This window comes from Carassius gibelio, chromosome B6 (assembly GCF_023724105.1).
Source record: "Carassius gibelio isolate Cgi1373 ecotype wild population from Czech Republic chromosome B6, carGib1.2-hapl.c, whole genome shotgun sequence".
NCBI lineage: Eukaryota > Metazoa > Chordata > Actinopteri > Cypriniformes > Cyprinidae > Carassius > Carassius gibelio.
The window spans coordinates 1,304,653-1,322,152 of NC_068401.1; the positions used below are offsets into that span (position 1 = coordinate 1,304,653).

At 37.0% G+C, this 17,500-nt stretch overlaps 1 protein-coding gene across 1 annotated transcript in view; it reads left to right on the forward strand.

The window, feature by feature from the left end:
- The window catches only part of kif5ab (kinesin family member 5A, b), a 29,418-nt gene that overhangs the window by 879 nt on the left and 11,039 nt on the right, over positions 1–17,500 (forward strand). Inside the window, exons 2-15 of the mRNA XM_052558100.1 lie at positions 6,968–7,055; positions 7,662–7,735; positions 7,925–8,029; positions 8,149–8,197; positions 10,322–10,377; positions 10,471–10,558; positions 10,750–10,874; positions 12,176–12,280; positions 12,966–13,114; positions 13,371–13,519; positions 13,850–14,022; positions 14,141–14,209; positions 15,250–15,456; positions 16,069–16,215. Coding sequence (XP_052414060.1) covers positions 6,968–7,055; positions 7,662–7,735; positions 7,925–8,029; positions 8,149–8,197; positions 10,322–10,377; positions 10,471–10,558; positions 10,750–10,874; positions 12,176–12,280; positions 12,966–13,114; positions 13,371–13,519; positions 13,850–14,022; positions 14,141–14,209; positions 15,250–15,456; positions 16,069–16,215 — 1,584 coding nt within the window. The remainder of the gene's footprint in view (positions 1–6,967; positions 7,056–7,661; positions 7,736–7,924; positions 8,030–8,148; positions 8,198–10,321; positions 10,378–10,470; positions 10,559–10,749; positions 10,875–12,175; positions 12,281–12,965; positions 13,115–13,370; positions 13,520–13,849; positions 14,023–14,140; positions 14,210–15,249; positions 15,457–16,068; positions 16,216–17,500) is intronic.

A 17,500-nucleotide genomic window follows, 5' to 3' on the forward strand; every position in this document is an offset into this window, starting at 1 on the left:
TGAGGATTGAGTAACTATTAAATCAAGCGTTATATGCTAATTCAGTTGCTCCCTGTTCTACAGAAGAGTAAAATGAGAGTCTTGATGCAAAATCAGTTCCTGCAAACCTTTTTTAAGAATAATGAGGATTACGTTTACACTGCATCTGCAATCCTGGCTTTAGCTTAAAGGAAGATTAAAGGAATAGTTCAGAAAAGAATGAAAATCTGATGGATATGTCCTCATCCTCAGGTCATACAAGATGGTTTCATCATCCGATTTGGAGAAATGTAGCATTGTATCAGTGTCTCAGCAATGGATGCTCTGCAGTGAATGGGTGCCGTCAGAATCCACAGCACTCCAGTCCATCAGTGAACATCTGGAGAAGACAAAAGCTGAAACAAATCCAGCATTAAGATGTTTTTAACTAAAATCCACGTCCATAATCCATAATAACACTTCCTCCAGTGGAAAAGTGCATCTCCTGTTGTCTCTCATATTTATTTATTTTAGAGCTAGTTCAAAACAGCTCTAAAATAAATAAATAGGAGAGACAACAGGAGATGCACTTTTCCACTGGAGGAGAGGTGTTATTGATGGATTATGGACGTGGATTTTAGTTAAAAACTTCTTAATGCTGATGTGTTTCAGGCTTTTGTCTTCTCCAGATGTTCACTGATGACTAGACTCTCATTCTGACGGCACCCATTCACTGCAGAGCATCCACTGATGAGACACTGATGCAATGCTACATTTCTACAAACCTGATGAAGAAACAAACTCATCCACATCTTGTATGGCCTGAGGTTGAGCACATTTACAGCAGATTTTAATTTATGGGCGAATTGCTCCTTTAACAAATCTGTTGGACCTTAAAAACTAAATCAGCAGTTCATTGGCTCTAAACTTTCCTTTCGGTCGTTATGGATGTGACCCACTCTATGTGTGCTAAAATGGCCACAACCGCACAAGAGTAGCTGAAATACACTGCAGCTCCTCTGGGAGTGTGGATGCTTTCAGACACACACATTGATCTCCTCGGCAGAAATATAACAGCGTTCGCAGCTCTCATAACCGGCTCCCAGAGCTGCAGCAGCACAAATAGATCTCAGATTAAAGATAGCGTGTCGGGAAGTAAATATGTGCCAGTGTCAGTGTGATAGCGCGGGTTTGCAGTTATTGATGATGTGTGTGTGTGTGTGTGTGCGTGTGTGTGTGAGGCTGACGCTGATAAATGGGTCACTCCTGTAATGTTTGAGAGCTTGAATATAAATGAGCAAATGCTCACGAGGACACACAGGGACATCAACTAAGTTTGTTTTCATAATTTTATCATCTTTTGAAATGTTTATATCATCAAACTGATTTGTGACCAAAGAGGATGCATGTTTTATAGTGAAACAAACCAACTAACATCACAAAAAAATCACTGAATCCATTGATCCTGCTGTAAAAAAAAAAAATGTTCTAAGAACATTAAGTTATGAAACATTATTTATGAATGTTCAAAACATCCAGTTCTTTAAATGTTTTAGAAAGTTTCTTACCCATTGTTTAGGAACGTTACATTGTATCATTTTGCAAACATTATCGGAATGTTACTTTTGAATGTACTCTGAACATTCCGAAACAAGTAACATTGAAAAACAAGTCAAATGTCTTAGATGTTTAAACAAAATTCCGTGAACATTGCCTCAATGTATTTGTGCAAACATTTTGAGAACATTACTAAAAGCCAGATAATTCTGAACAAACATTCGATTGACATTACAAGAAAAAACATGCTACATCTTGAAATCTTGCTTGAAGATTTGAAAATCTTGCTACAATGTTCTGAGAATGTTCCCACCAAAATGATGTCACTTCCTGGAGGATTCTGTCATTAAATAATCCTGAATTTGATGAAAGACTGGCTGGATAGAAAGTGATATATAAAGTAAATAAAGAAATCCCTAATGAAAACAATATCGCCAAGAAAGTTTTAGTGCAAAATAAACATCCACTCAAACCAATGTAGTGAAATTATTTAAAGTGAAGCATTAAAACTAAAATACGACTTAATTTATCTAATATATAAAAAAATAAATGAAGGGAGTATTAAAAACATTCTTCATAATAAGGACCCAATTGCACCGACACGGCTGATAAAACCCATTTTGCACTTGCTGGTTTCAAATGAATGTCACAGCGTTCAGGTTCTCTTTCGTTCCGCACCGTCTTCAAGGCCAGGCAGGTTTTTAATTACATTAATGAGCTATTAAGATAAATGATCATTGTGCGCCGCTGTAGAAATGATTTCTGCTGATAGATTCATATCCTGACATGCATCAGAAGTCAGAGGAAGGTGGCTGTCGGCTGTGATTATGTCCACAGCCTTTAAGAGCATGCAGTATACAACCTGAAGGAGACACTGTGTCATGCACGCTGCTTTGTTGTCTGGTCTGAGGTCAGGAGGCGATGTCAGGAACAGATCGATGCTGTTGTGTTTGTAGACGTGTGATGGATGTTGATGTCAGAGAGAGTTCTGGTTGTGCTTCACTGTCAGTCAAAACATCAGAATGTGCAGAACCTTTCAGCTCCATTTTTGTAAAACCTCATCTGACCCTTAAAATGAGTTTTTGTTGTAACCTAATCTACTGTAACTAACATGTTGTTTCAGTCATGTTATATAATATTTTTGGCTTGAACAAAAGCTGTTCATTTAGATGTTGCACATCATTATTTAAGTGCATTTGATGAAATAAATCAAATTAAATAGTTAAATATTTTCTTGGAAAATGCTGATTAATAAAACATCAGATGCAACAATATCAAGAGGCAAATTGATTCAATGTAAGAAAAAAAACGTGAAAATTAATCTATAAATATATATATATATATATATATATATATATATATATATATATATATATATATATATATATATATATATATATATGTGTGTATTTTTTTTTTTTTTTTGCCACATGCAAAAAAACGAAGTACATTGCTGCAAACCTTTAAAGCTGAAACCAGAGACCCTGTTTAAAGAGAATTTAATGGATTTTAGCGAAAAGCCCTGCAGATTATTGCTCTGCTTCATCCTATTTTTGCTGCGTGGCTCACGCTGATCTCAGCAGAAAACCTGTTTAAATTCCTTTCAAACCCAGAGTATTGATATCAGGAAATAGATGTGTGAACTACTCGCTTATTGCTGAATCTCTGGCTTGAGGCAAGTTCTACGCGCAGTGAGAAACAGATAACACTTTCTATTGCAGTGAATCTAACTGAATTCAGATGATTTATAGCTGTGTTTACAGCCGCAGCCTGTGGTTTAGGTTCTATTCCTGGTACATTCACCCAAAATCTGATGAAAATCTGTTCACCCTCAGGGCCATCAGAGATCAGGATGAGTTTGTTTCCTCATCAGGTTTGGAGAAATGTAGCATTGCATCAGTGTCTCATCAATGGATGCTCTGCAGTGAATGGGTGCCGTCAGAATGAGAGTCTGATAAAAACATCACAATAATCCACAGCACTCCAGTCCATCAGTGAACATCTGGAGAAGACAAAACCTGAAACACATCCAGCATTAAGATGATTTTAACTCAAACACATAGAGTCTATAATCCAGAATAACACTTCCTCCAGTGAAAAAGTGTTCTGCTCTGAATCAGGAGAGAAATCTGCACAAGCAGTGTTTACAAGCCAAAAACACTCTGAATAAATATGTGGCTGTATTTTGATGTGAGAGACAACAGGAGATGCACTTTTACACTGGCACACTCCTGATAAGCATTTTATAATTCATTCTCAATGTAGGAACCCAGAAATTACTTAATCATGAGCTCCTCTGAGTCAAAGCTCAATGCAAGACAGTTTGTTCCCATCTCTAACTTTCAGTGAATCTGATAAAAGCTCAAGACTCGTCTGTGACCTTCATCCTCCTCATCTTAGAGATGTCTGCTGTCCGTCTGATAGCTGCTCTGACTCTAAATCAGCAGCCGTTGAGACAAACCGCTGGAGGATTTAATGAAAGTCAGAGATATGAAGACGAAAGATAAGAATGCACCAGAAAGTGTGTGTGTGTGTGTGAGATACTCTGCAGACAGATCGGTTTACAGCAGCAGCACATAATGCATCTCAGCTCAATCTTGCTGCTGTCTGCGCCGCTCTAATGCAGTTCAGAACAAGCTCTGCTCCATACACAGCTGTCTGCACATCACACATTCTATTCATCTAGTTACAAAGCTAGAAAACATGTTTTTGTTAGACAATTACGATGTGGATTTTTGTCTTTTCATTGAGATCCAAATGCAATATATGGCATATATTATACTGTGATGTTCATATATTACATATAAGGGGATATATATAGTTTAAACCTATGTGGATAGATCAAGATTATAACATATTTAAAATCCCCATAGTATTTATATATACGTATGTTATTTCTATATGATGATTTTTATATTTTATGTTGCAAATTTTTTAAAACAGCATATATATAGGCTATATATATATATATAAACATTTTGCATTTTTGCATTTGTTTTTGCATATTTTTAATGATTAAAAAATATATTTATCTTTTGTTTTTTCTTATATAATATAATGTATTAATGACTTATAGGATGGATCACATACATGTACATGACAACAATGTATGGCTCATAAATATAAAAGACATATCTGTATAATCTGCACATGCTAATCTACGAAATTGTTCCAAATTCTAATAGGTTTAATATTTGTTTTTACTTTACTTGATAATGCATTTAATAAAATATTACAATTTAATTGGAGCACAATTAAATGTTTCACATCATAGGATCACTATGAATAAGGATTCAATTATGAAAATAGCTTTATTTTATTATTATTTATTTTAATCAGCATTCTAAAATTCCTGAAATGTATTCAAATGTTTTTATGCATACTTCATTTCAAATGTGAATCTGTTTGAATTAATATTCAAATGTGACATTTTTAGAGCAGTTTCTGCTTTATTTCCATTAAAAAGCTCTTCCAGCCTCTATAAGTCTTGATCTCCGTGCCAGAGCCGCAGGGCTCTTCATCAAGCGTACATGAAAGAGCGCGCACACACACACACACACACACGCACACACACACACACACACACACACACACACACACACACACACACGTGTAGTCGACAGCTAACCGGCTCCAGGTCCAGTAGTCACTGTTAGTTAATGCACTGGTTTAATTGATGGCTCACAGGCTCATTCTGACAGCAGAGGAAATGCTTGATGTAATAAATATCTAAATATAATCATTCAGCGCTAGAGAAGCTAATCCTTTAAAAGGGAAGAGATGCTAACTCAGAAGTGTTACAGGTGGTGGGTTCAGTCGAAGTTCATCTGTCACCTGATGTCAGTGTAAAGCTGAACGCTGAATGCTGAAATAAAAGCAGTAATGTCCTCCCACTCACTCATGCAAACACCAGCGCTGTTTCTGTGTCTAATGCAGCGCTCTGGGTTTTGTTGCTGGAGTTCGTGTGCATCTGCTTCGCTCTGATCCCGTGTGTATTTCAGCTCCCAGCGCGGCTGGTTATCCTGATCTCTGTGTGTGTGTGTGTGTGTGTTCAGTGTCACGCTTCGTGTCCCTGCAGAACACATTCAGATCACATCCTCATCTCAGATCTGCCCACCGTTTCCTTCGACTGCTCGCTTTTCTACCTTTCTCTTCGGTTCAGTCTGTGCTTTTCTGTAGCTCTGCTCGAGTCTCTTGAGGGAATATATCTGTTTTGCTAATGTTCCCATTAAGTTTTTATTTAATGCTATTTCTATCATTCAAAACATCCAGTTTTTTTACGTTTTAATAGTTTTTTTGTTGTTATGCAAATGTTAAAAGAACATTCCATTTCACCCAGTGTGGCAAAATGTAACATCATGTGAATGTTCTCTGAACATTCCAAGAACTGCAACGTTTAAAAAACATTAGAACAACCTCCAGGAAAAAAAAAGTTCTATGAATGATGTAAAAATAAATGAATCAAATATAAAAAATAAGTAAGTTTTCTGTACTTTAATTATGTTCTTAAAATGTTATTTATTTATTTAAACATTGTTTATGAAATGTTTTATTTCAGAAATGTTTTAGTTGGATAAAACCCTTTTTTAAATGATACAACTTGTTTTTGGAACGTTCAGAGAACATTCGAATGTAACATTCCCAGAGATGTTTTCATAACTGCATGAGAGCGTTTACAAAATATCCTAGAAAATAGACTCTAATGTCTGGTTTTGTGGTCCAGGGTCACATGTGTTCACACAGCGTATGGATGTTTGGATGAAGCTGTTACAGAGGGAAATGCTAATGACAGAGCTTTGCTGGACTAAAGCTATTAGAGCGTATCCCACAATCCTTCACGCTCAGCTGCGGCTCTTAATTTCATTTCTTGTGTAACTCTGTGCAGTCGTCGTATTATTAAAACAGATGCACACACATGAGGATCTCATCGCTGCAGATTTCATCCATAAACACTGTGTGCTCTTGTTTTCTGATTCCTGAGAGCACACACAGACATAAAGCAGTCAGCGTGACTCTAGTTTACGACACGGCGAGGGACTGCGCCGCAGTGAACTCTCTGAGAGCTGAAAGCAAAGGTTAAGTGTTCTGTCCTCACAAACACTGACTGCACATAATGTGTGCATGTCTGCTCTGGAGACGCTCTTCTGAGGATCAGCTGAAGCAGACAGGGACTAATCACTGATGTTTTTCATTTCTAATTACCTTCATGTTAAATTACAACACGCAGTTCTTCTATATGTCACATATTATTTCATGGGAAGGGTGTGTTGTGTATTCAAACTGCAGTGTTGTTTATAAACAGATAGCCCCGCCCCCAAGCCGGCTGAGAGGAATCTCTCAGCCAATGATGTGAGTCGGGGGAGGGGCCACTTGTACCATAAGTGCTCCGAAGGTTAAACTGGCAAATCTAAACACATAATTATATATAACTGAATGTGTTTGTGTCTTACAGGGCAAGCCGTATGTTTTTGACAAAGTCTTTCCCACAAACTGCACACAGGAGCAGGTGTATAACACGTGTGCCAAACAGATTGTCAAAGGTCAGATAAGTATTAATTCTAGAACAAATATAAAAGCACATATATCAACATTTGTCAGATTTAGTCATTGGACACTGTTAACTGATTTAATTTTTTGGGAAAATAGTGATGTGTGACATTGTATAGAGTTGAATATCAAGGTTTTTGTGTGGGGATTTGAGGATTTGTGCAGTAAGCGTTATAAACATTTATATTTATTATTATTATTCTTAATTTAATACTTTTTGATTTTTAATACTAAATTTAATGGAAATTAATTATTTCATATTTCCATGATTTACATCTTCACTTTCACTTAAACCAAAATATAAAAAATATGAAAATTTAAAAACCATTTTAAAAAGAATAGTTGTCTTAGAATTTTTAATCAATGATACTTTTTTAAAAAAGTATTAAAAATATATATAATAATATCAGAAGTCACTTATACATTCTGTAAAAGTATATTCATGAATTTGACATTTTGTGACTGAATTGGTAAATGTTTCTATTTCTTTCCTCGAACACATTGATGATACTTTGTATCATTCTCCTTCAGGCTACACTTAAATCTAAATCTGTTACAATTGAAAAGTAAATCATGATGTTTGATGTTTCTGTCTGCAGATGTTCTGGAAGGTTATAACGGCACCATCTTTGCGTACGGACAGACGTCGTCTGGTAAAACCTACACTATGGAGGTAAAACAGATCTCTACACTTCTCTGTGCTTTAATTATTAAAAAACAATTCGCTCAGAAACGAAGATGTAGTCATCATTTACTCACCCTCACATCGCTCCAAAACTGTAAAACTGGCTTTATTCTCTGGAACACAGAAGAAGACGTTTAGCAGAATGTTAAAGTGTGCTCACTGCTTTCTGTCTCTCAGGGAAAACTGCATGATCCGGACGGAAGGGGAATCATCCCGAGGATCGCTGAAGACATTTTTAACCACATTTACACCATGGATGAAAACCTGGAGTTCCACATTAAGGTGAACATAACAGCATAATATCAAGACATTTATATTTACAGATGGTTCTGGGGTTTTTTCCATAGTGAAGACATGAAATCTAATTCCAGCTCATTAGCTGTTCTCGTTTCTCTCTCAAGGTTTCCTATTTCGAAATCTACATGGATAAAATCCGTGACCTACTTGACGGTGAGTTTGCTGCGTTTTGTCTCGGCTCGACCTAAATACAGACTCTGTTTTAAAGCATTTTCTCCTTCAGTATCAAGACTTTGCTATATATAAAATGCATTTTTATCATGAATAGTTGTGGGTATTATTTATTTAAACTGGAGCATTTAATTGACTTATAAACAACTGCTATTTTAAAATTGAATTGCATTTTTAGGGACACTATCATTGAAAGATGTGTAGTTACAATTTTCTTTTAAGAAATGAATACTTTGATTCATTAAGGCTGCATTAAATTGATCAGAAGTGACAGTAAAGACATTCATAATGTTACAAATGTTTTCTATTTTTAAATTAAATCTGTTCTTTTCAACTTTCTATTCATCGGTGAATCCTGAAAAATAAAATGCATCAAAGTTTCCACAAAAAGTTTCAACATTGATAATAATCGTAAATGTTTCTTGAGCAGTAAATCATCATATTATTCTGATTTCTGAAGATCATGTGACACTGAAGACTGGAGGAATGATGCTGAAAATACAGCGGAGCATCACAGAAATACATTACACTTTAACACAGATTCACACAGAACACAGCTGTTTTAAATGTAATAATATTTTACAATTTTTACAGCATTTTTGATCAAATAAATGCAGCCTTGGTGAGCAGAAGAGACTTCAATAACATTCCCAATCTCAAAGATTGAATGGTAGTGGATTTAAAATAACTCCTGCAGAGAAACAAGCTCAAGTTTGTAAGGTTTGATGCCGGATGACGGTGCTTTCATCTGTATTCAGCTGCGATCGCTGAGTCACTGAACAATCTGGGAAAACACCTGAAGACAGAGAGAGAGAGAGAGAGAGAGAGAGAGAGAGAGAGAGAGAGAGAGAGAGAGGAGTAATGAAAGCAGAAGAGAACAGACAGATAGAGATCGTCAGACACTGAGGGGACGAGAGGACGTCAGTCTCACTCGGTCTATATTTCATTAAAAGGAAACTGACATTCACATATTCTCCTTCATATCTGCCCAAACTCATATGAAGTTTCTCTCAAGTGTGTGTGTGTGTGTGTGTGTGTGTGTGCGCGTGTGTGTTGAAGGGTCGTTACATCATTGAAGTGTCATAAAAAACACTGAGGACTGTCCGTGCATTACATGTGCATGTGCTCATTAAAGGAATAATTCAGCCAAAAATGAAGAATCCGTCATCATTTACTCGCCCTCATGTCGCTCCAAACCTTCTGTCTTCTGTGGAACCCAAAAATAAAGTGCTTTGCAGAAAGTTCATGCTAAAATGAAAGAAGCAGGTTTATTATAGTTAACTGAAACTAAAAGCATAAAAAATTACATTTCATTACTTGAAATAAACAAATAATAATTAAATCAATTATAAAAAAAAAACCTAAATGTATTAAAACAACTAAAATAAGATTTGAAATACAGACATGCAATAAAACAAATGAAATATAATGACTGTAAAAATGTAAATATATATATATATATATATATATATATATATATATATATATATATATATATAAATTAATAAAATTAAAACTATATAGACACATATAATAATAATAATAATAAATGACAAAACTTTAAATTACTACAACTTTAAAATAAAAACAGAAAATGTAAAAATAATTCAAACTATCAAAAAGAACAATAATATTTTCTAAATACTAAATAATAGAAACCTTTTTACACCATGGAATAAAAATTTTTAAATAAAAGGTAATTTCAACATTTTATCTAACAATTAAGACTTTGTTCTTGCACTTCACAAAACTGCAAGATCAATTCAGAGGGAAAAAATGAAGTAGAAGTCAGAGTTATGAGATCAAAAGTATCTTCTTTATTCAGCGGTGGAAACAGGCTTCCAGACTAAACATTAAAAGCAGCATAAAAATATCAGAATAACAACAGTTATTACATAATCAATTCTTCTGGTTTTTGAGCTTACAGTACAAATCATTGTTGTGTTAAACATCTTGGTGACCCACAAAATACAGAAGTTACACAGTTTTGAAACAACTGAATTTAACCCCTTCAAGTCTCTTTGAAGTGCACGTCCGATTCTGTCTTTTGTTCTTTGACTCTCATCCGCCTCTCTTTCTCTCTCTTTCTCTCTTTCTTTCTCTCAGTGAGTAAGACAAACCTGTCCGTGCATGAAGACAAGAACCGAGTTCCCTATGTGAAGGTGAGCAGAATCACGCTTTAAAATCAGCTGCAATCAGACCTCGCTCAAATAAACAAATGTGTGTGTGTGTGTGTGTGTGTGTGTGCTGTACAGGGATGTACTGAACGTTTCGTCTCCAGTCCTGAAGAAGTGATGGATGTCATTGATGAAGGCAAAGCCAACCGCCATGTTGCTGTTACAAGTGAGTTTCTCTAACCCACAGAAAAGCATTGGAGCATTGCAATAACTGCAACTGCAGGTTCTGGGTTTGAATCCCAGCGGATGCATGAACTGATCCCATGCACACCTTCAATGCACTCAGATAAAAGCATCTGCCAAATGCATGAGTGTAATGTAAAGTTAAGACTCAAATGATCTGCTGTTGTGTGTCAGATATGAATGAGCACAGCTCCAGGAGCCACAGCATATTCCTCATCAACATCAAGCAGGAGCATGTGGAGACCGAGCAGAAGCTCTGTGGGAAACTTTACCTGGTGGACCTGGCCGGGAGCGAGAAGGTGCTTTCAATCTCTCACATCCTTTAGCTTCACAATCTCATTAATGGCTTTAACAGGTCAATAACTGTGTTTTTTAATGCATGCATTTTAATAAAAGCTGTGGGGTATTGCACAACCGAAAAGTAGGCATGCACATAAACTACAATGTGAAAACATTTACTGATTAAATTCTTCGATGTGCAACAAAAACTCATTTGACTTTGACTAACCAGTGGACCGATCTCATCACACACAGTCTCAAATGTTGTTTAATTAATTTTGTATTGACTAAATCTTTTAAATACATTGGATTATGTAATATTCCAATAGTTCCACATATATTAAATTAGCAACTTTGGATGGAAACATTGCTACTCAAATTTACATAATGTGCACAGTATGCATTCTGTAAAAATAAAAATGTTCCTGATTCAGGACTGTATACACTGGAATGCTAGCATACTGAATTCTTTTGAGCACTTTATGCATGCTATAATATTCCAGATTCAGCCACGGTATGCACTGGAATCATAATATACTGTGCAGAATGTACTACATACTAGTCAGTATTCTATGCATAATGAAAATTTTTGCACAATATGTATATTGCAAAAATAATATGAGTGGTACACTAGTGTAAAATTGTGGATTCAGCCACTGTATAAACTGGAATATTAGCACAGTGCATCCTACTCAGAATGCACTGCATACTGCATACTTTTAAGTATTCCATGCATTTAGAAAATTCACATATTGTGGATGGTATGCATACAAAAAAAAAAAAATAGTATGAGTAGTATGCTAGTGTAATATAGTGGATTCAGCCACTGTATACACTAGAATATTAGCACACTGCATCCTACTCAGAATGCACTGCATACATTTTAGTATTCCATGCATACAGAAAATTCACATATTGTGCACAGTATGCATACTGAAAAACTAGTATGAGTAGTATGCTAGTGTTATATTGTGGATTCAGCCACACTGGAATACTAGCATACTGCATTTTGCATACTGCACAGAATGCATATTGTACTATACATAATGTGCACATCATGCATACTGCAAAAATAGTGTAACTAGTATGGTATTACGCTATTCCAGCCACTGTATGCACTGGAATACTAGAATAATGTATACTGCAGATAGTGTACTGCAACTTTTTAGTACTTTTCAAATATTGTGTACAGTATGCATACTACAAAAACAGTACAGGTAGGATGCTAGTGCAATATTCTAAAATGACTTACTCGTTGCACTGTAATTTACACAGTGCATGTGAGAAGCCGCGTAACTCTGAATGTGTGTGTGTTGGTCAGGTGAGTAAGACCGGTGCAGAAGGAGCCGTTCTGGATGAAGCCAAAAACATCAACAAGTCTCTGTCTGCGCTGGGGAACGTCATATCAGCTCTGGCCGAAGGAACCGTGAGTTACAGCTGCATATAACTAATACTGTCAAAACATGCATCAGATTATTGCAGTTCAAAGGAGCAGACTTTACCCATTTAAAGCTGCTGTAGGGAACTTTTGTAAAAAAAAAAATATTTTTTACATATTTATTAAACCTGTCATTATGTCCTGACAGTAGAATATGAAACAGTAATCTGTGTATAAATCAAGCTCCTCTGGCTCCTCCCAGTGTCCTATTGCCATTTGCAGAAACTCCATCGCTCCCGTTAAGAAACAACCAATCAGAGCTTGCGTTCCATAACTTTGTTTGTGTTCAACATGTAGAAAAATGTATATAATAAGCGAGTACACCATGAATCCATTTTCCAAACCGTGTTTTTGGCTTGTCCTGAATCACTAGGGTGCACCTATAATAAGTGTTTATATTCGGACTATTTTAGATTGCTTCGGGGATACCGCGGCGGAGTAACCCAGTACCTTTGTGATTCTTCATAGACATAAACAGAGAGAAGTAGTTCCGGCTACGATGTTCTTCCGCAAGACGCAAGCAGTTCTGTTTATTAACCGCTAGAGCAGCAAAAGTTCCCTACCGCAGCTTTACAGTAACATTTATTTTGTAATTAAATTACATAATTTAGTTACATGCTCCTCAGCTCTGTGCTGTGTGTGTGTGTGTGTGTGTGTGTGTGTGTGTGTGCAGAAGACTCACGTACCGTACCGAGACAGTAAGATGACGCGGATCCTGCAGGACTCTCTGGGAGGAAACTGTAGAACCACGATGTTCATCTGCTGCTCACCTTCAGCCTTCAACGACGCAGAGACCAAATCCACCCTGATGTTCGGACAACGGTAACACACACACACACACACACACACACACACACACACACACACACACACACAGATACACACAGATACAAACACACACACAGATACACACACACACACACACACACACACACACAAAGAGATACACACACACACACACATCCATCACTCTCCCTCACACACACACACACACACACACACACACACACACACAGATACACACACAGATACAAACACACACACACACACACACTCACACACTCACCCTGTGTTTTAGGGCAAAGACCATCAAGAACACGGCGTCTGTGAACCTGGAGCTGACGGCAGAGCAGTGGAAGAGGAAATATGAGAAAGAGAAGGAGAAGAACAAGAACCTGAAAGAGAACATCCAGAGACTGGAGGCGGAGCTTAACCGCTGGCACAACGGTGTGGAAAACTGCATTACTTCTCTCTTTCTGACACCAAAACACTCAAAGCTTTCTACCATGAGTGTTTCAGACGTGCTCCATAGTAATACTATGATTTATCAGACATTTACTATGGGAATACCATGTTTTAGACCACTTACTAAAAAATACCACGGTACTGCCACATTAGAAGTAATTAATGCAAGAGTTGCTCAAGTAAAACTCTAGTAAAACCAAGGTAAAATTAGAAAACATATAAAACCTTACACTGTTTAAAGGAAACCCCAGAATAATGTCTTCTGATGTTACTATAGTAAATGTGGTAAATGAGCGTGTGATTGTGCTGCAGGTGAGTCTGTCACGCCGCTGGATCTCATGGCTGTGATTCCTGTTGAATCTGACGTCAGTGAAGACGCAGCTTTAGACAATCAGAGTCTCGACGTGTGTGAGCGAATCCCAGAGGAACACAAGCTCAAATATGAGGAAGAGATACGCAAACTCTACAAACAGCTTGACGACAAGGTACGAGCACACACACACACACACACACACACACACACACACACACACACACAGAACGACGAGAGTAAACAACACATGGTAAAACAGACTTTCTGATTGACTCTTTTCTCTCTGACAGGACGATGAGATTAATCTACAGTGTCAGCTGGTGGAAAAACTGAAGGAGCAAATGCTGGATCAAGAAGAGGTAAAACACTTGCTCAAATCATGTTTGCATACTTCCACAAATTAATATGGCAAATATAATATGGGTAGTATCATGTGGTAGTGTAATGAATGAATGATAATATACTTTTCTAGATTCAGGCTCTGTGTTCAATGGAATAATAGCATACTGCATTTTGCAAAAATTTACTGCATACTTTTTCAGTATTCTATGCATAAAGAAAATTCACATCATTTGAACAGTATGCATACTGCAAAAATAGTATGAGTAGTATGCTAGTGTAATATTCCAGATTCAGATACTGGATGGAGAGCATACTACATATCAAATATTGTGCAGAATGTACTGCATACAGAAAATGTACATATTGTCTCAGTATGCATACTGTAAAAAACAAGTATGAATAGTATGCTAGTGTAATATTTCTTAGTCACTAACTGTATACAATGGAATGCATTTCACAGACTCTAATGCATACTTATACATACTTATGCATACATAAATATTCCATGTTTACGGAAAATTCAGATATTGTGTGCACTATGCACACTGCAAAATATAACATATTGCATACTATGGAGAATGTACGGCAAACAGATAACTCACATATTGTGCACAGTATGCATACTGCAAAAATAGTATGAGTAGTATGCTAGTGTAATGTTCTGGATTCAGTAACTGTACACACTGGAAGACTAGTATACTGCTCATTGCGCAGAATATAATGCATACTTTTTAAATATTCCATGCATTAAGAAAATTCAAATATTGTGTGCAGTATGCACACTGCAAAAATAGTATGAGTAGTATGCTAGTGTAAAATTCCAGATTCAGCCACTGGATTAAGAGCATACTACATATTGCATACTATGCATAATGTACGGCAAACAGAAAACTCATATATTGTGCACAGTATGCATACTGCAAAAAATAGAATGAGTAGTATGCTAGTGTTATATTCCCAAACCGCACACTACATGAAGATAAACTGCATAGCGGATGATTTGAGTGTTAAAGTAGGTCAGGTAAACTGCATACTCCGTGTGTGTGTGTGTGTTTAGCTGCTAGCTTCGTCGCGTGGAGACAGTGAGCGTGTTCAGTGTGAGTTGAGTCGTCTTCAAGCGGACAGCGACAGCGCAAAGACCGAGGTGAAGGAGGTTCTGCAGGCGCTGGAGGAACTGGCTCTGAACTACGACCAGAAGAGTCAGGAGGCTGAAGACACGAGGATCCACAACAGACGCCTCATCGAGGAGCTGTCGCACAAAACCGTACGCAAACTAGCCCTTCATTAGCAAAAACATCTTAGTCCGACACATGATGTTCGGCTCGAGGAGCCACATGTTCTGCACTTGATCAAGAGCGACAGTAAAGAGATTTATAATGATGCAAGTTCTCAAATAAAGGCTGTTCTTCTGAACTTTCTATTCATCTATGAATATAACAAATATATATGTTTCACAGTTTCCAGAACAAAATTTGAACTGTGTTCAACATTGATAATAATCAGAAATGTTTCTTGAGCAGCAAATCATCATATTAGAATGATTTCTGAAGATCATGTGACACTGAAGAGTTATGATGCTTATATATTAGATGTATACAAATTTGACCGTAGTTACTATATTTTTTGATCATATTAATGCAACCTCGGTGAGCACAAGAGACTTAAACGAGGAATTTAGGGGTATAAAATGTTGATTCCCTAGATCTGTAGTACTAATAATATAATTTATTGACTCAATTTAAACAATGTTGCTTTTAGCGTTTTGAAGCAGTGAGCAGTAAAAGTAAGAGCTATAATGATATAAACACCAGCATCATCAGCAATCATCTGTGCTAAATTAAAGTATGTTTCCATGTTTAATCACGTCTTCTCTCAGTCGGATCTGATGTGTTTGGAGGCGGAGTTTTCCCGGCTACAGGAAGTGAGCAGCCAGCAGAGGAAGCGCATCACTGAGGTGTTAAACACTCTGATGAAGGATCTGAATGACTTCAGCTTCATCCTGGGAAACGGAGAGCTCAGACTGGTGAGAGAGTGTGTGAACGCGTGTGTGAGCGAGTGTGATCGAGTGTTTGATCGAGTGTGTGAGCGAGTGTGTGAGCGAGTGTGAGAGAGTGTGTGAGCGAGTGTGTGAGCGAGTGTGAGAGAGTGTGTGAGCGAGGGTGTGAGCGAGTGTGAGAGTGTGTGAGGGAGTGTGTGAATGAGAGTGTGAGCGAGTGTGTGAGCGCGTGTGTGAGCGAGTATGAGAGAGTGTGTGAGCGAGTGTGTGAGCGAGTGTGAGAGAGTGTGTGAACGAGTGTGTGAGCGCGTGTGTGAGCGAGTGTGAGAGAGTGTGTGAGCGAGTGTGTGAGCGAGTGTGAGAGAGTGTGTGAGCGAGTGTGAGAGAGTGTGTGAACGAGTGTGTGAACGAGTGTGTGAGCGAGTGTGAGAGAGTGTGTGAGAGAGTGTGTGAACGAGTGTGTGAGCGAGTGTGAGAGAGTGTGTGAACGAGTGTGTGAGCGAGTGTGTGAGCGAGTGTGAGAGAGTGTGTGAACGTGTGTGTGAGCGAGTGTGAGAGAGTGTGTGAACGAGTGTGAGAGAGTGTGTGAGAGAGTGTGTGAACGAGTGTGTGAGCGAGTGTGAGAGAGTGTGTGAGCGAGTGTGTGAGCGAGAACAAAATGTGCTTTTGAGAAGAAAATTATCCATTTGGCCAATTGTGTTTTGTAGGTGTGAGTCTGTGTTAAGGGTTTAGAAAAAGTATCTGAAGTATGGTTAAGCGCTTGTTAGCGCTTGAAAAAAACTGTAACTGCTAGAGCGTCAAAAGTTACCTACCGCAGCTTTAAAATCTAGTTAGATTTTTTGTAATTTTGGTGATTTTGTTTTAATTTTTTTATTAGTGGTTGTTTTTACTGTCTATACATTTTTATTAATCTTTATTTATTTATTTTTGTTTATTAAAGTCAAACTAAATGAAAATGTTTCCTTTCATTTTAATTTAATTAGTTAATTTATCTATTTAAATTATTTAGTTAATTTAATTTAATTTGATTTTATTTTTATATTTATGTTTTCTGTTTTCACTTTACTGTAATTCCAAGTTTTAGTATTTCTTTGTGCATTTAGTTTTTTTGTTAGTTGAATATGTCCTATATAGTTTTATTAGGTCTATGTATTATATTTTATTTATTAGTTTTAGTTTACTAAATCAAGTTAGGTTTAGTTTTAGTAAACTGTTATAACTTCATGTTGCCTTTAATGACTTTCTGTGCAGAACAACGAGAAAATCTGCTCTTTTCCTTTTTATAGTGACTGTATCTGTAAAGATAGATACA